At 46.4% G+C, this 19,529-nt stretch overlaps 1 protein-coding gene across 5 annotated transcripts in view; it reads left to right on the top strand.

Annotated features, from left to right (window-relative positions):
• Nucleotides 1–19,251, top strand: part of LOC125543874 — a 28,716-nt gene extending 9,465 nt beyond the window's left edge. For 2 of the 5 annotated variants that reach the window (XM_048707366.1, XM_048707363.1), the window contains exons 5-15: nt 1,539–1,724; nt 2,092–2,158; nt 2,419–2,516; nt 3,325–3,513; nt 13,926–14,285; nt 15,439–15,861; nt 16,338–16,532; nt 16,610–16,918; nt 17,615–17,704; nt 17,865–17,909; nt 17,990–19,251. In XM_048707366.1, the coding sequence (XP_048563323.1) occupies nt 1,539–1,724; nt 2,092–2,158; nt 2,419–2,516; nt 3,325–3,513; nt 13,926–14,285; nt 15,439–15,861; nt 16,338–16,532; nt 16,610–16,918; nt 17,615–17,704; nt 17,865–17,909; nt 17,990–18,931 (2,904 nt within the window). In that variant the 3' untranslated portion in view covers nt 18,932–19,251. The remainder of the gene's footprint in view (nt 1–1,538; nt 1,725–2,091; nt 2,159–2,418; nt 2,517–3,324; nt 3,514–13,925; nt 14,286–15,438; nt 15,862–16,337; nt 16,533–16,609; nt 16,919–17,614; nt 17,705–17,864; nt 17,910–17,989) is intronic. The other 3 variants (XM_048707364.1, XM_048707365.1, XM_048707367.1) reach the window with 3 other exon arrangements.
• The last annotated feature ends 278 nt before the right edge of the window (nt 19,252–19,529 follow it).

Genomic DNA, 19,529 nt, shown 5'->3' with positions numbered 1-19,529 from the left:
CTTAGAAAGGGGCTTGAATCCAAAGGGATCTTCTCCGAAGAGGCCGCAGTCTCTCGCACGGAGGAGATCCGATATGGATGAGCGTAGCTCTATCTATCAAATGAGCTATCACAACGCTAACCCTAGAAAGGAGGAGGTGGAGGAGTATATATTAGTCTAGGTCCACGAAGGGGTAAGTGAGGGGCGAAAGGGTACATGGGCTTCGGCCCGAGTGTCTGCGCGCAGGCAGGGCCGGAAGTTCTGGGGACGGCCGGAAGGTCCGGGCGCCGGAGGTTCCGGGCGAAGGTCCGGGCAGGGTCTGGGCTATCCAGAGAGTTGGCACAGTCTCGGACGGCTTCGGTGCAGCAGGGCCGGAAGCTCCGGGATGGCCGGAGGTTCCGGTGGCCGGAAGTTCCGGGCAGCGGCCGGAAGTTCCGGGCTTTCCAGAAGCTTGTCCAGGCTTCTTCTTCCTTCTCTTCCACGCTTCCCTCGCGGATGGTGTAGGTGATCCTTGACGCTTGCACTCCTCCTCGTCATCCGTGAAGCTCTGACAATACCTATGCATGCACGATGGAGGGTCAAGTAGTATACCATCCTCGAAGGGGTCAAGTGAGCACGTGTAAAGGAGAGGATTCACCTTTATGTATGTGAAGTAGATGTCGCACGTGTCACTTGCCGAATGAACTCTTGACATGGTGATGTCCATAGGATGCTCCACATCATATTTACCCAAGTAGGCAAGTATCTTGAGTCAGTGCGGGTTGTCCTGAGTCAAGGTCCAAGATCCATGAGTGTGAAACTGTGAATTACTTCTGAGGGCATTGATGGTGTTAGCTCAGGGGTGCCTCGCGCCACCGGGAGCCGGGTTTGGGCCATCATCCCGGGCCGTGGGCCCTTTAGAAGGAAGGACCCTGAGTACTTGGAGTGCAAGACAAGGAAGCCGGGTCCTAGGAGGTTTCCTCCACCTCCTTAGATCGGCTAGGATTCTTGTAACCCTAGGCCCCAGGTATCTTTTATAAGTCGGGGCAGGGCTAGTCGATAGGGTATCCAATCTCATACCTACCATCACCCTTGATTCACCATTGTACCCTGTACACCCATGTATACCAATCTAACATGAGCAGGAGTAGGGGCTTTACCTCCACCGTGAGGGTCTGAACCTAGGTAATCCGGTCTCCTGTTTCCCCTCTGCTCTTTCCGGCTAGTCACAACACTCCATCGAGGGGTCTGCTGGGTTCTACTCCGTCAGGCACCTATAAGTTAGCATGTTGCAATTTAAAATTTGGCATGTGGACTATCTAACCGCTCACTATGTCTTTCAGTGTTAACTTTCGACTCGTGTGAACTTTACATCTGAAAGTTGTAAAATTGACAAGCAGAAAAAGGAGTGCCAAAACAATGAAATCTACTTTCAAAAAACATGCATACAAAGTTCACATGGGTCCTTTTTAAAATAGAAAAGGGGGTTTACACCAGATACGCCATCTTTTTGTTTTTTTATAACTTATGTTAGTTCTTTTGAACTTACTGACCTATTTTGGTTTGTTTTCTTTGAGAAGTTGGCAGCTCGAAGCAACCAGTGTGGTACAGAACATAGTGGCCAACCAGTTGAGGATTATGAACAGTCAAAGAAAGGCAGTTATTGGGCAGAGGAGCAGTTGCCAATCGAGAATGGCAAGCACCATTTACTAAATAATGAGCACCACATTGTTGACAAGAACAATGGGAATCCACAAAACAGAGAGGTAGTTTCCTTCAAAAAACCAACACAATAATAGGGATTTTGAAGTTTGTCGGAATTTGTGTCGAATGGTGTATAGGGCTACATTTGGACTGGTATTAGTGGAGGGTTTTGTGTTGGAGTCGAACACTTATAACCTGTGCCTAATATATAAAGGCACCGGGTAGCCTATGTCGATTTAGTACACATGGAGGAGAAACCCGAGTAAGGGCTGCCAGAGTGTAGGCATCACCGAACCCCATTATCAAACATCACCTCGCCATACTTTCTGCAATGATTCAATCGCTAAAATCCTAACAGACTTTTGGTGATACTACTTATAGATTTCTTATAATGAGTAAGACGTTAATAGACTTCTAAATTTCTTGCAGAAGTTGAACTTAGAGTGTGATAACTCAATACAAGGTGCCGTAACTACATTGAAGGCTCATCTTACTGGTAAGAGCTGCCTGAAAACCTGGGATGTTCACTAATGTGCCTGTACTTGCCTTCTAACCAGCCTCCTAGGAGGATTGTACCAAACTCCTTTTCAATACAATGAAACTCAAAGCTTTTGCGTTTTCTCGAAAAAAAAGAGCTGCCTGAAAATTCCAATTGCAATGTCAAAGAAAGTATTGAACTTCGTTGAAGAGAAAAGAGCAGCACTTCATCTTTTGAATAGCGAAAAAATTGATTGTGTTAAATGTTTTTTTGCTTAGGATCAAAAGAGGAAGGGACTGTACCATGTAAGAATGATCAGCAACCTTCAAATAATGGTATGCATATGCAAACATCGGAGAAGTGCGCTATTGATGAGGTATACAAAGTTAACCTAATATCATTTACCATGTAAAAATGATCAGCAACCTTCAAATAATGGTATTTGGAAGTTAAACAGCGTTGCTGATCCATTTACTTTTTGTTATTCCTTACTTCCTCGTTTTCAAATAATGGTATTTGGAAGTTAAACATTGTTGCTGATCCATTTACTTTTTTTACTCCTTACTTCCTCGTTTTCAAATATCATTTCTACTGTCTGAAGCCATTGTTATTGAAATTTTGGTCACGGATAAGATTTCTCACTCAGGAATTGCATCATTGGATTTGTTATCAAAGTTATTTCCATCATTATGTTTATATTTTTAACGTATAATAGAAAACACTAGCGGACAAAGTTGTGTATTGGAGAATGGGGACTGCCTTGATGTAAAATAGGATGGAGACAGTACAAACTTGCGTATCATGCCATTCGTACTTTGTGCAGTTTCATGAAAAGAAAAGAAGAGGAAACAAAAAGACACGGTACAGAAATTGATTTATTCTTTAAAGAACATTAAGTGGTAAGATTTTAAGCATGATTCTTGTGTAAATCAATGCTATCCAAGATCACTGATTATCACATGCTTACTCAAATAGTCAAGTATCTTGATGATCTGCAAAAGAAATAGTGCCAAAGCAGTGAAACCTGCTATTGCATGATATTAATTTTTCCTGGGTTTTTCTTAAACCTGGACAAGAAACTTACATCAGATACATCATCTTTTTTTGTCTTAGTAACCCATCTTAGCTCTTCCAAGTTGCCATTATAGCATCTGAACTTACCCACCTATTTTTTTTTCTCTTAGAAGTTGGCAGCTCGAAGCAACCAATGCGGTAAACATCATTGTGGACAACCAGTTGAGAATTATGAACAGTCAAAGATATGCAGTGATTGGCCCGAGGAGCAGTTACCAATGGAGCATGAAAAGCATCATGTACTAAATAATGAGCACCAGATTGTGGACAAGAACACTGAGAATTCACAAAACAAACAGGTAATTCTCCTTCCAAACCTGGTGTAAGAAATAATATTTAGTGTTCAGTCTGTCCTGGAGAAAAGAGTTGCTTGTGTTTGTGCCATTGATTTATTGGTTGGTTTTGAGCTTTGACCTCACTAGTTTTAACGTTTGTTGGAGTTTGTGTCGAATATTTCTGTAGTGCTACAGTTGGGCTTGGTATTTGTGGAGAGTTTGCTTTTGGATTCAAACACTTCAACGTGGACCTAATATATAAAGGCTGTGGCAACCGAATTACACTAGGCAGAGGCATAGACACAGGATCACGAGAAGGACGGTCTAGACACCATTGGTACTGATGTCTAGGTATCTAGAATGGCTGTGGTGGGTGGTCAGAGATGTTATCAAAGACTCGTTGGTTTCTTGCCGGTTGTATTATGTCTATATAGTACACTGTGAGGAGCACCCGAGCAAGGGTTCCTGGAGTGGTAGGCATCGCAGAACTTCGTCATTGAACATCTTCTCCGCATCTACTTTCGGCAATGGTTCTATCGCTAAAATCCCAGCAGCCTGTCAAGTGCTATGATTGGTACAGGTCCTAAGACTTGTATATGTGACAATGTTTGGGGCACAGCTCCGAGGATTGTCCGTCCATGGTGCCGGGGATGAAAGGGGGAGAAGTTGAGGACAGGGATTATATCTTTTCTAATTTATTCTCATTCATTAGATAGTCCATACAGGTACATGGAGTCCCTTTTGTACGGAAGACTCAACTTGATACCCAAGAATAGAATCTCGACCTTCCTTAAAAACCATATACTTTATCTTGCTAACTAAACTGATCTCTTTCCTAACTAAATAGATATCATTACTAAGTGACGTATTTATAATTATATATTTTTTTAGAAAAGGAGGATTACCCCCGGCCTCTGCATCTGGGCGATGCATGCAGCCATTTTATTGATTATTATTCACATAGACCTTACAAAGTAGTACATCAGGTAGTCTGAAGCCACCATCTTAGCAACAACTGTCGCTACTCCTATCCACCTGATGAAGGGATGCCGATAGTCCGAGCCTAATATCAAACAGGCATCGCACAAATGCCTAACATCTAAAGCCAGAGGCCCCAACCAAGCCACATACTAGGTTTGGGGCACAAGCTGGTCCGACGCACTCTCTGTGTCGTCGCCGCCATCTTCCATCCGTCTTCAGAGCAGAAACTAATGCATCGACTTTGCCAGGCCTCTCTGCCATCGACGCCACCATGACGCCAGACAACACCCTCTTCCTACGCGAGTCCATCTCCGCGCATCGGACGCCGAGTCTCCAAAGCGCCATGCCGCCGAGATCCGCCGCGCCATCAATGTGTGAGATGAAGCACCGCTCCACCAAAGAAGCCGTCCACTGGTCCCTCGATCCCGTGTGTACCTCCAAGAATGACGCCCCCAAGGGGGGAACGACACCAGAGCGCCGCCGTCATCCGATCATCCAATCTAGGGTTTCCCCCGGAGGTAGCAGAGAGTGGCCTTGAACTTCTCCACGGCGATGCCTTCAAGAAGGGAACGACACATATAGCGCCGCCACCGCCGGCCTTGGCAGTAGCCGAAAGCAAGTTTTCACCCAGATCTGTTCAAAGAAATCCAACTCTCATGCACGGGCCGCTGCCATCATCAGCACCACCAGACCGAGCACACGCCGCCGCTGACACCTCCACGGTGCCTAGAGGCCGCGAGACTCGCCGCCACCACGCTTGACAGGCAGCCACAGCCGGGCCCGAGAGAACCTGATGTAGGGTGGAACCCTAGATGGCCGATCTTTCACGAAAGGAGCGGATCCCTACGAGGAACACGAAGAACACGAGGGGGAAAACGAGGGAAAACACAAGAGAAACACTCAACCAACAAGAAATAGATCACACATGTGCTAGATCCTCGAAACACAAAGAGAGATACAAGATCCAAAGTCAACAACGGACGATACAAACGGTAACCGGGTTCTTCTCCGTGAGGAGGTCTTGATGGGGCCACCCAAGAGGGGGTCTTGAATCCAAGGGGATCTTCTCCGTAGAGGGGCCGCGGTCTCTCTCGTGGAGTAGATCTGTAATGGATGAGCGTAGCTCTATCTCTCAAATGAGCTATCACAACGCTAACCCTAGAAAGGAGGAGGGAGAGGTCTATTTATAGTCTTAGTGCAAATGGGGGGAAGTGAAGGGGTACATGGGCCTCAGCCCGCAACTGGACACAGCCAGGTACCGGACGTCCGGTGGCTCGTGGGCGGCCGGTTGTCCGGTAGAGGCCGGTCGTCCGCTCGATCTGGCTCGGATGTTGGTGTAGCGGATTTCCGGTCTGGACCGGTCGTCCGGTGGCGTCGGACGTCCGCTCGTTTGGCTCGGGTGCAGGGACACCGGTCGTCCGGTCTAGACCGGTCGTCCGGTGGATCTTCAGGCGCCGGACGTCCGGACCCGACCGGTCGTCCGGTGGCTGGAGCTTCTTCAACAGCTCTTCTTCTTGCGTCTTCTCTTCCAGGCTTCCCTCGCGGATGGTGTAGGTGATCCTTGGCGCTTGCACTCCTCCTCGTCATCCGTGAAGCTCCGACAATACCTATGCATGCACGATGGAGGGTCAAGTAGTATACCGTCCTCGAAGGGGTCAAGTGAGCACGTGTAAAGGAGAGGATTCACCTTTATGTATGTGAAGTAGATGTCGCACGTGTCACTTGCTGAATGAACTCTTGACATGGTGATGTCCATAGGATGCTCCGCATCATCCCCTCCCCCTTAGGAAAGATCCGACCTCGGATCGAAATCCAAATCACCATGGGAAAGAGATGGCATCGCCGTGTTGTAGTGGTCGATCACCAAGTTCTCGTCATCTTGAAGCTTGAAATGGGCACTCTTCAATGTCGCACCGTCTCGTGAGTCCTTCAGAAGGAGCAAGGAGAACAAACACTTGGAAAAACAAATGCGGTTAGCGTTAGTGCAAAACCAAGCATTCAAGAGGTGATTCACCCAACAAGTGTTGTCATCAAGCATAGCATATGGTGTGACAAAGGATTGTGACATGGCATGTAAGCACATAAATTGAGCACAAAGAAGGACATCATGGAAACAAGCATGTGAATGTGAGGTAGTGATGCAAATATGTGTGACAAGAGAAGAAGCATCTACCTCAAGTTCATAGCAAGCATTCACAAATTGCTCAATGTAAGGTCGATGGTAGGCATATGAATCATTCACAACACCAAGTAAAATGAAGTGTCTAAACACATGGGTCAAGTGCAAGACAATCCAAGCATAATGTGCATGGGGTGTAGTGAATATAGTGTGGCACTCAACACAATAGAAAGAGCAATTGTTCATCATGTGTGAGGCAATCAAGTCAAGCATAGTAATCAAGTCGTGCAAGCTAGTAGTGCGAAGATGCAACATACTAGAGTAAATCATGGCAATCGTGTCATGAGAGCAAATAATAGGCATAGGCAATGCACATGACATATCGCAAGCACAAACACAAAGCAAGATGAAAGTATCATCATAGGCATGGGGTACAAAGCAAACATCGCAATAACAAGCAATATCTCCACCAAGCTTACAAATACACATACAAGTATGAGAATCAATCATCATGTGTAATGCAAAGCATGGGTCACAAATGCATGGCAAAAGCATATGAATGAGCATATCATGCAAAGTGAACATGGCAAGATGGGCAAAGGATATATAATGGACAACAACCCATAGCCAAGTGAGGGCCATGTAGAAGAAATGCGCGAAGTATTTGCGCGAAGAGAGCGGTGGGAAAGACACTCCATGGGATCCCAAGTCATCATTGCTCTCTAGAGCTCGTTTTGTCAACTCATGAGATTGCGAGGTTGACAAGAATTCATGGGTACCTACACAAAAGAGACACAAACGGAAGAAATTGTGTGTGTGGTAAATGTACACATCATCCATCATGATGTGTATGTGCACGTGAAAGTTAGCACAAGATAAGCGTTGCTCAAAGAAATTTGATGCATGGTATAAGAACATGTCATCCATCATGAAAGAATAGTTATTGTGTATAACACGATGGGGATGCAAATTGAGCATACAAATATATGGCACATCAATATCATGTTTATTCATGGGGAGCATATTGTGCACATAAGTATGAGGATCATGCAATGGATGGGAGTGATCAAAATCTCCTAAAATGTATGAGGAAACTATGGGGGTCTCCTCATGAGCAATATTGGAAACATCATATGAAGAAAATGGACAACATCCAAAGCAATGCATATCCGAAGCTAGGTGGTTATGGCATGGTATATGAGATAAATGATGCAAAGGTAGCATGTCAATATCATCACAAGAGAAACAAATGCCAATAACCATAGGCTTGTCATCTATGCCATAAGTGTAAATTGGGTTAATCTTAATGGCATATGCATAGTCACTATGAAGAGATTGCAAATATGACATGTGGTCGATCTCATGCATAGCATATGACAAGTCAAGCGGATTGGCAAACATGATGTGACCGAGAGAATTAGCATAAGAAATCCTATGCAACATGGCATCACAACTAATAGACTTCACATGAGAATCATCATACTCATCGTAAATGGGCAACCAATCATCACATGAGGAAGTCGCACTAGCATGAATCATGGAAATAGGTGGATCAACGTCATGCAAGCAATCAATGTCAAGAATGTCCACTAGTGGGACTAAAGCATCACCTTCACCTATGTTACCATTGTCATTCCACTCATGTGGTGTAGGTGAGGTGGGAAAGACCGAATGGTGGTCAAGATCATCATTGTGATGGAACCATGTGGGGGGTGCATCATATTCCATCATGGCCATCGTCTTGTCCAAAGGTAGGACGAAGTCGTCGAGAATCGGCGCATCATCATATAAGGGACCTAGCACCAAATGAGAAGACACAATAGAGGTAGTGGTCAAGTCGTTAGTGTTAAAAGTGGCCTCACATGACCTATCAACTATCTCACTCTCTCTATGTGGTGGTTCACTCACTCCCTCAAAATAGGTGCACTCAAACTCACATATGGTGGAGTCACTCATCTCACTCAAGTGGTGGGGGTTGTGGCTCTCCTCACATGGGAATTGTGGCAACACATATATGGGGCTAGTGGTGAAGTCACTCTCACTCTCAATATGGTGGCACAAGTCACTCAAGTCATCATACGTCGCCGTGGTCGAAGGGAAAATCCCATGCTCAACCATCTCGTTGTCGTCACCGTGTATGAAAGCCGAAGATGGCACATCATCACTCTCGCCTCCTAAGATGGAAGCATCATCCTTGCTCGCCACCTTGTCACTCGCCTCCAAAGCTTGGTCCTTGAGGGTCTCCGTAGTCGTACTCGTCGCCGTACCGTCTTGAAAAAGAGTCATGGAGGACTCGGCATCGTCAATGCCACAAAGAGGGATGGCGTCGAACTTGGGAGTATCGTCTTGGAGCTCGTCGGGCCTGGACATCGTGGTGGTACTAGCCTCATGCTCGTTCTCAGGGAGCTTAGTCGTCGCGAAGTGAGCTTGGGGTGGAGAAACTTTGGCCTTCATGAGTCCTTGTTCCGCCTTGAGAGCACCAATGTAGTTGTCGTCGAGGGACTTGTAGTTCTCGAGGAAGATCGTCTTGGAGATGTCGTTGTGCAATCCCATCATGAAGTGGAACTTCATCGAAATGGGGTCGTCCACGCCGGCTCGTCGCAAGGCAATCTTCATCTCCTTGAAGTACTCGTCGATGGACTTGGATCCTTGGATGGTGTTCTCCAATTGGCGTTGAAGTTGTTCCGTGTAGGTTGGAGGCACAAACTCTCGCCGCAAAGCTCTCTTTGTCTTGGGCCAACTCATGTCGTAGCTCTCTGAAGGTATGTGAAGCCACCATGTGGACGCGTAGTCGTGGAAGTTCTTTGTGGCGCACTTCACTTGATCTTCGGGAGGGACTTGATGTAGCTTGAGGTAGTCGTCCATCAAACGCTCCCACTCGAGATACTCCTCGGGTTCTTGAGTCCCATAGAAAGGAATCACGTGGTCGATGTCGAGGTCGTAGTAGCTCGTGGAAGTCGTGGACTTGAGCTTGGGGAGCTTCTCTTGAGCGTAGTCTTGAGGTGCTTATTGGCGAAGATGCCATATATCCGAAGGCGAAGATGCCTTGAAGTCGCTTGGCGAAGATGCCAGAGTGGTTGGTGTAGCCGTAGTTCCGTCTTGGTGGTGCTTGTCTCGCGGTCTTCTCTTGTGGTCATGAAGTTTGGACTTGGCGTGAATGTCCTTGCTCACCGCAACGGTAGCAAATCATCTTCTCTTTCTTGCGCCCCCACTTAGCGGCCCTCTGACCATCCGGCTTGTCAGAAAGCTTGTCAGAACTATGCTCACGACCCTTGACCCCATCCTGCAAGGGTACCGGGACCTTGGTAGAAGCCATCGCAGTGACCACCGCCATGGCCTCTCCCGATAAATCTGCTGGCTGCATCTCCGCCGTTTCCGACGACTTGCCCGTATCAAAGGCCTCAGTGTCGGCCGTGACGGCCGTAGCCTGCGGTGGTGGAGGAGGGGGATGCTGCCGGTAGTGGGACGGACGCCTAGCCCCGCCCCTACCACCACGAAAGCCCCGGTAGCCTCCTCGGGACCGATAATCCGGACTAGAAGCCCCCTCCACGAAGTTTCCCGGTGGCGCATAAAACGGACGCTCCTCGGATCCATCACTTTGCCATGCGTATCCACGGCCACCTCCAGTCGATGACGACCCACGATGGTTGGCCTGGGGCAGCGGTAACACGACGGTGGGAGGGGGGGGGGCAGGGGAGGGTGAGGCGTGCACAACCCATTAAAAAATGGTTGTATGTCCAGCATGAAGTTCATTTATTTTCAAATAAAATGTAATTGGGTTTTTGGCCATTTACAACGCAGCAGTATATCGTGCACCCTTGGTTCACGTGTAGCCAGGATAACTGGTCATACGCCTATCAATAATTTATTGTAAACTATGCTCATATCTACATGCAAACTAATTATGATGTAACATTCCTGCCGTAGCTCCATGGAGCTATGAAACACCATCCATGAAAGAATCGGTCACTTCTGGATTTGTCATATTTGACTTCAAACTTAGGTAGTCCCTCCTAATAAATTTAGATCGAGGACTACTGTTTTAGATTGTAACTTATAGATTAAAGGGTGCTTCCCTCAATGTGGTAGTTTCAAGTGGTTGGCTTGTCATCTGTTTCGACAATTGTTTGCATATCTTTTATTAGCTACTAAGATATCTGCCATATATTTCTTCGCACAACCTATTTGCAAGTCACCTGAATTTTGAATTCGCGTAAGTCGATTATGGAGAGAAGACATGCACAGCCTCGAGGCTGAGTACGGCGCCGCGATGAGTCCGAGGGTTGACTGGTTTGGGTGGGGAGGTGCGGGCTCACCGGAGAAATCTAACGCCGGGGAGGTTTAGAGGGATGGCCTGGGGCAGCGGTAACACGACGGTGGGAGGGGGGCAGGGGAGGGTGAGGCGTGCACGGGAGCGCCGCGGGTAGCGGTGGCAGGCCGCCCGGCTGGCACTAGATCGGGTGGCCAGAGGAAGGAACAGACGGGAGGTTGAAGAAAGAAGGCAGGACGTCCGATTTCGGTCCGATGGCCCAAAAAATCGACTTACGCAAATTTAGTTTTCAGGTGACTTAGAGCATCTTTAGCAGATCCTGTAAACTGCGGTACCGCAAATTTCGTTTATGGGATACTGTAAACCGAATTTGTGGTACAGCGGACGGCACGAAAGATCAGATCCTTCAACACATACCGCATAATTTAAACATGCTGGCCAGTTCTAGAAAAAAGACCACAAGAAGGCCGTCCCCCATGCCGCTCCTGCGAGCGGCCCGGGCAGAACCCTAGATCGCCGCGCCGCTCTCCTTTCTCGTCCTCCTTCTCCCTCGCCGCCGGGCAAAGCCCGCGCGTGCGTCGGCGGCGGCGGGGCTCCCTCCCTCCTCGTGAGGCTCCTGGGCGGCGCGGGACGGCCGGCCCTCGCGGCGGCGCTCGGCTCGGCGGCAGGTTGGGCTGCCGGCGGATCTGCGGGGCTCCCCTTTGGTGGCACTGCGGCGATGGCGGCGGCGTGGTCTGTGCGGGGCGGCGAGGCGCGGGCTCCTCCTCCTCCCGATCTGATGGCGCCGCGGTGGCGCCGACACTCGGGCGTGCGGCGGGGTCCGCGAGGGTGGTCATCACGCGACGTCTTCCTCCCCGATCTGATGGCTTCACGGTGGCGCCAGTGCTCGGGCGGCGGTTGGCTTCGGCAAGCGGTGGCGGGCGCTGGGCTCTCGACGACGCTCCGGCTTGTGCAGGCGGCGGCGGTCCCTGTGCGCGGTCGGCGGCTCTGTCTCTGACCCGGACGGCGCGGGGGATGGCGGCGGCCCGGCGTGGCCGGCGATCTGGATGCGGTGGTGCCGGCGGCTCGCTGATTTGCCGGTACTCCAGGGTCTGCCTGGTGGTGCTGGTGATGACGGCGGCCTGTGCACGAGAGTTGGATCCCTTCGAACTGTTCTGGGTGAAAACTTGCCTTTGGCTTCTGCTAAGGCCGGCGGTGGCGGCGCTATCTGCGTCGTTCCCTTCTTGAAGGCATCGCCGTGGAGAAGTTCAAGGCCACTCTCAGCTACCTCCAGGGGAAACCCTAAATCGGATGATCGGATGACGGTGGCGCTCTGGTGTCGTTCCTCCCTTGGGGGCGTCATTCTTGGAGGTACACACGTGATCGAGGGACCAGAGGACGGATTCTTTGGTGGAGCTGTGTTTCATCCTACACACTGATGGCGACGGATCTTGACGGCGTGGCGCAGTGCAGATTCGGAGTTCGCTGTGGGAGGATGGACTCACGCAGGAGGACGACGTTGTCGGGCGTCGTGGTGGCGTCGATGGCAGAGAGACCTGGCACGGTACTTGCAACAGTACAGCTCTGAAGATGGATTGGTGGCAGGTGGCTGCGGCGGCCTCATACCCGGCAGGGTCCTGGTTGAGGAGTGCGCCAGACTGGTAGGTGCCACATACCCGGCAGGCGTCCTGGTTGGGATCTCAGGTCTTAGATGTTTATGTTTGGTTGCGATGTCTGTTTGGTATTAGGCCCAGACTATCTGCGCCCTTTCATCAATTGGATAGGTGTAGCGATAGTTGTTGCTTAGACGGTGGCTTTAGTCTTGCTGTTGTATGGCTTTGTAAGGTCTTGTGATAATAATTAATAAAGTGGCTGTATGCATCGCCGAGATGCATAGGCCGGGGGTCATCCTCCTTTTCTAAAAATAAATAAATAATTTAAACATGCTAGTTCCCGCCACATACTTCCCTAGATTTAAACATAGTTCATACGACAAACTTGAAAACATACTAGATTAAAAACCTGATCTACTCATCATCATCCTTCTTGACATGGAGATGATACTCCATGACGGAGCTGGAGAGGGCTTGCGCGGAGACGTACTCTTCCGTGACCACCTCGAGCCACATGGCGGCCCCTTCTTCTCCGGCGGCGGCCGCCTCCTTCGCTTCGAAGAACTTGCGCTCCGCCGCCTGGAGGCGCTTAGTCGTCGGCCAAAGGAGCTCGTGCAGGCGGTTCAAGTTCCTTCACGTCCGTTCACGCCGCTGCGGGAGAGGGCGCCGCGCTCCTGCGCCCTCATGCAGCTCAATTCCTGCACCGGCGGGCGGATGGCGGAGCTCCCGGCCTCGTCGTCTTGACGGCCCCGCTTCTGCAGCAGCAAGGCGCCTCAGCCCCCTAGACCACCACGCCTGCATCCTCCGCTAGACATTGGTGCCAGTTTTTTGAGGCTGTGCGCGCGGCAAACGATGGCCGGAGGGATCTTGATTTGTCACCAGAGGGTGCTAGATTACGGCGGAGGGGAAAAGGGATTTGCTGGATGCAAACCCTAAACTGGCTGGTTTCTGGTATATATAGCGAATTCGGCAGAGTTTTATAAGCTACTCGTAAATTTCTTACGGGCCGGGCCGTTTTTACAGTATCTGATCGGGCTGTTTTTTTTTCCGCATCCTGTATATCGGCCGGAATTTAATGGGGTGACGAGCTTTTAAGGGTTCTGCTAGAGATGCTCTTACAAATAGTCACTCCCATATTTGTTTTGCTTTTTCTATTCTTCTGATAGGTGTTGAGTGTAATAGGAATTTACTAAACTTTGATATGGGGTCCTTCCCTACTCTTCTCAGACGCAACAATGGTGTAATCATATGCTTTGTTTTGTAAGAGTTATCCAGAAATTAAAATCCAAAAAAGGTAGGCGAATGATAAACAAAACTAACAGGAAAAATAAGGGGTATTCTACTTTGTTTTCCTACTGTATTTCGACACTTACTTATTTTTCAAATTTCTACTAAATAAAATCGGTATTTAATATATGTTTCTATGTTGCTATTTTTTTAATGTTTTCTTCTCTGATTCTACACTTATTTGTAGATATTGAAACATCCTCGGAAGACCAGGTTTAACTTACGGAAACATATTGTTATCATTGATGAAATTGCAAGGCATTGGAGGTGTAGGTACTGTGGTATGGATGGACATGGCAAAACATCTAGGCTCCATTATCATCTTGCTGGCGTCTTTCGTCATCCTAAGTGCACAAGTGTCCCTAAAGAAGTTTTTGCAAAGGCAAAACACCATATTCTAATAAAGAGAAGGCCCGGGATGAGAAAGACTGGGCAGCAAGCTCCTCCAGAGCCACAAATTCTTGCACAATCCAGTGTAATACTGGAGAACAATGATCCAGCATTTAGCAATCTTCCACAATTGCCAATAAATGATTTGTCGAGCGAGGTGAACTTTATAACTGTATTCTCATTTATATTATTCCCTGTGGCTATATTAATCAGCCCATTAATTTAAGACATGCTATTTTATATGTCAGTTTGGTTGAAACTGGAATGGGTTGAAGAGTGTTCAGGCTATGATTTATAGTTTCTGCTAGCTCTGTCAGTTTTGTGCCAGTTGTGGTTATTTATATAATCCATTAAGTATATTGGTAATTACTAATAATACAATCATGACTCATTACACGGGACAATCAAAGTATGACATGCGAGATTTTTGGAAAATGCATATTTATTGGCTTCTCTTAGCAGGAACCATGTAATCTTAATCTCTCTTTATGCCACACTTTTTTTGTACAACCTCAAAACTGAAAAGATCTTGCTCTGGTATTTTGTTAAGAAATGGCCTGCAGTGTTGACTGTTGAACATCTGATACTTTAACAGTTAAAGACGCTCCCTCAGGTTGCTGGTCTTCTCTCCAGAATAGACACAGTTCTACTGAACAGACTTCACCAACCCTGCCATTTGCTAAACATCTATCATGACATTAGGGAAAAGTGTAAACTTCAATATCAATTAAGACCCAAGATGCTAATTGCTATTGTCATGTATTTATATCACAACTCAAATTGGGAACACACCTTTCTGTCTCAGTGAGCATACTGTTGGAAACTTTATATTTGCTTTTGGTGCTTGCACATCCTCTTTTGGATTGAATGAATATATTCTATTGCTGTATCTCGCAGAGCTGGAAAATATAAGTTTGAAGTAATCAGTTGCAGTTTAACTCTGATCCTTTTTCCTTTTGGGCAGTATGCTCAATTGCTCATCCGTTTTAACATATACCCCTGTTCCACAAAGAAGCGTCCTTGTTCCTTGATTCCTTGCAAATTTAACTTTACTAAGAACCACTCCAAAGTCAAACCTAGTTTATTTTAAGTGTTCTGTGTCCAACTTCCTCAGTTTCATTTATATTCTTTGTTGATGTGCTATCTTGTTGTACTGTTGAATTGTCAGTTTTTGCACAGCTCATTCATCATAGCACTATATGAGTGGTGTGTTCTGTTTGCAGTTCTCATATCATATGGCATGATTTCACTATGCACATGCATGTCATGATTTATTTTGTATTTACGAGATGCCCCGTGTGAATTTGTAGGTGCGTTCCAGTTACCCGACAAGGTTAAGGGACAATGCATGGGAACATTCACTGTTTTTTGACAGAGAAAAAGGACACTGGAAGTGCAAGTGGTGCAGCTTAGAGGGCTATCATGGTGTAACTAGATTAAAGTGGCATCTTGTTGGCTGGCAAAATCATCCTCGATGCTGTAAAATTCCGGAAGATGCCGCTAAGAGGGTTAGAGACCAAATGATATCAAGGGAAAAGAAGAAAGTGAGAAGATCAGGTCCACATGCCGGTATTGACAGTGGTGACATTCTTTGCTCTTCTATGAGTTCACAATTTGATGAAGAGCATTTCACTATAGCTGTGCAGAATAGTAGTTCTTCCCAAGCTTTTGATGAAGCTAACAGTATATCAAATACACGCAACGCGTTATCAAATACTATATCCGGTTCTCAGGTGAGTCCTTGTTTGCTTCTATTCTTTTCCTGCACTGTGTTGGAATCGGGATATCAATTATGAGAATAGATTAGTGGACTACATTCAGTGTTTTACTGACATGTATGTCTTTGGGTGGAGGCAATGCATTTTGACCCCTCTACAAGAAGTCTAGGGCTAGAATAAATGTACAATCTCCTCACAAGTAACGAATTGTAGCAGCTTCATGGGTGCAGCAGGGACTCACTGTCCTGGAACTTATTATCAATTTTAGCTGGGCCATTTTCTTATAGAGCATTAGGGTAGAAATTTGGATACTAATGGAGAGTCGATAGTCAAGATTGCTTAACCTAGTGATTTATTACTGACAGACTTGTCATTATCTTTTAATTGACAGGCTTATTTCAATTGTAGGAGTAACATTACAGTTATCTCTTGTATCATTATTTTCTCTGGCTTAATCTCTTAAGTACTAATTTGAACGGTTTATCATGCAGCCACTCATGGAGAGGCCTCATGGAATATTATATAGTAACACAAACAAATCTGAGATGCTATCTAGAAGAAGTGACTGTTGGAGTCACTGGAGATATGTTTTGAATGGCCTGATGCATTTGCATGGTGTACAGGAGGGTGCTGGCATCCAGAGTTGCATCCGTGATGTCCTCCACAGTTGCTCTGAATTTGAATCTGTAAGTGATAAGACTAATTATTACTAGAAAATTGCAGTTGTATTTTGTTGTTATACACTTATTACACTCTTATTTAGGGACCAGTTGTATTGCATTGTCTTATCAAATGCCCACAATATTTTTCTCTACTATATCAGCTCAGGGACAAAGTGGAAATGGATTCTGACAGAACAGTGTCAAGGAATACGGGTATTGCTGAGTGCAAGAACGTTCTTGTGGACATTTTGAGATCAGAGGATTTTGCCTTGTTATGCAATGTTCTTCGCAAAACTGTGCATCAAGATGAGGAAAGGACTAAGTATTTCGATTTTGGTGTGATTGACTCTAGAATGAAAAATGGAGAGTATGGGTGTGCACCTGAAATATTCAAAGATGATTTAAAACTGGTAATAATCTTGCAACTTTTCAGCTTTCAATATTTCTTTTAGTATTGTGTTTCACAGCTAACTTTGACAATGTGCAAATATGTAAAATCCCGTTAGCATATATTATGAGGTTCTAGAGAGATATTCTAGTTTGTTCTGATCCCCTGTTATGAATAGCACTTGTATGCATTATGGTATATATGCAGGAAAACTATATACAATGGAATAGTTACAGATCTAATATATACTCCATATATGGAAGGAGTACATGTCTACCATTGTTCACTGTATTCTCTGTGTGCACTACCATGGAATAACAAATTGTATAATGTTTGTTTTCAATGGTCATCACTCAAAATTATAACAATTAGATGATCATGAGAGTAATGCAAATTTGCAAATCATAAGTTGTGTATCCCTCAAAGGAAATAACGTAATGGCTGTGCCACCGGCGCTCTATCCAGTTCGGTGTTCGCACTGACTTGAACTGACTAGCTACCATACTACCTGCCAGTTTTGGGTTCTTACGAGTTCAATACCCAGTTCTTTCTCTAAATCCAAGCTCTTCAGGCTATGCCGTCAGTTCCTTTCGGTCTCCCTAAGCGTTATCTGCTACTCACTGCTTTCTAAACTGACTATAAATTTATTTTGTATGGCATGTATTTAAAAAAAAATTGGGGTGGTGAATGGTAATTAACAGTTGAAATATTTGTGTAGTTGTGGGAAAATCTTAAAATGGCTGGCCAAGATATCATTGACCTAGCAAATAATCTTTCAAGCCTCACAGAAGCCTCCTACACAAATCAGGCAAGTTTTTGGTCGCTGGGTTTTAATTATATTCTCTTAGTTTTAATATTTTGAATGCTTTATACTTCTCTATGTTTCAGTTAGAAAGGAATATTTTTTCATACATTTACTTGATACTGATAAGCACCTTTGCATTGGAATTTGGTATTGCATTCTTTAGGTTGGAAGACAAAGAGGATCATGTGGTTGTGAGGAGGAACTCAAGGTGACTATTCTGTTGCTAGCTTGGATGTTTCCATGATGGATTTATTCGCTTTGCTCAACAGTATGCTACCACTATTACAGGGAGCTGTGTTGGGCAGCTCTGAACCCAAGAAACTGGTCGAATCAGCTACATCAGTACCCTCGAACTCACAGGGATGCCAACCATTGGACTATCCAGACCGAACAGATGTTTCTGATGTTCAAAAGGGCAGTGCCTGTGACCAATGTGGCAAAGAGACGAGAGGTGTCAGCACCGTCATATGTAATGTATGCAAGTTAGTGTGTCACATGTCATGCATTGATCCTCCGATACCATCCACGTCGACGGGAAGCTGGTATTGCAAAGGCTGCAGCAGTACCACCTGCAATGAATTAGCTCAAGGAGGTTATGAACCGAATTGCGTGCATGGAAATTGTGTCCTATGCAAAAGACTTGAGGTGTGCAGGCCCCCAGAATGCAAAGAACAGACACCTGTTGGTAAGTCAAGAGCAACTGTGCTTTCCAGTACTGAGGGTCGGGAACTGTCGAACATTGACCCCGGTGGTTCATGCAAGATATGTGGAACTCCTGAAGAGGATGCCAAGAGATTCCTCGTATGTGGTCACAGCCACTGTCCATACAAGTACTACCACATTTGCTGTCTGAAGTCTAAACAGATTGCTAGCGTTATGCAGCGGGACAAACCGTGCTGGTACTGTCCATCATGCCTTTGTCGGGTTTGTCTATCTGACAGAGATGACGACCTGACCATTCTGTGTGACGGCTGCGACGAGGCTTATCATCTGTACTGCATAACACCTCGGCGTACTTGGATACCCAAGGGGAAGTGGTATTGCTCGCATTGTAGCGTGGAGAGGGCAAAGGCGGGGATGAGACGGTATGAGAAGAAGATGCTGAAGCAGCATCACAAGGATGATGATGCGAGGCTGGAAAGTAGGAATTTTGCAGCGGTGGATTTGCTGCTTTCTGCTGCAGAGAAGCTGAGGGAGGATGGGCAAGTGGTGGCTTGTGCAGATTACTAGAGAAGGTAGATACTAGTAGTATATCATGGTGTGGCCTCGTTCTTCTTTCAGTTGTGTAACTGGACACGCCCGAAAGTCTTGGTGTTTTCTTGTCGTCAGAATCCCCACCATCGGTTTTGGATCAAGTTGCTTAGAACCAGAATGGCATGTGATGCTTGACCAGCAGAGGACATGCATCCTGTATGAAGTTGGTTAGTTGGGTTCATGACTTATTTTGAGCTACACTACTTTCTCAGCAGCAAAACTTGAAGAGAGCTTGGGTATTCCTGTACAATGTTAGTGTTGTTGAATGGAGTTTTTTCAAGGATGATCATAGATAATCAATCCCTCGCAAAAAAAGAAGATCATAGATAAGCAACGCCTAGATGGCTCCAGAAAGGTTCTACATTACACCCACGGCTCCTAGAGCCCACGTCTTCACACGCTGACAACTCGCTGTCAGACAACCCTTGTACCCTAGAATGCAACACGCTGTCCTCCAGTTTCGTCCCTCTAGTTGTACCTGCTGAGCACACAACACTAGCCGAAGGTGAAGCATCGTTGAACACCACCCTGTTTCGATGTTTCCAAAGTTTCCAAGCCACCGGTGTCACACCTG

This window comes from Triticum urartu, chromosome 3 (genome assembly GCF_003073215.2).
Source record: "Triticum urartu cultivar G1812 chromosome 3, Tu2.1, whole genome shotgun sequence".
Lineage (NCBI taxonomy): Eukaryota > Viridiplantae > Streptophyta > Magnoliopsida > Poales > Poaceae > Triticum > Triticum urartu.
This window is presented reverse-complemented; position numbering and strand designations above follow the sequence as displayed.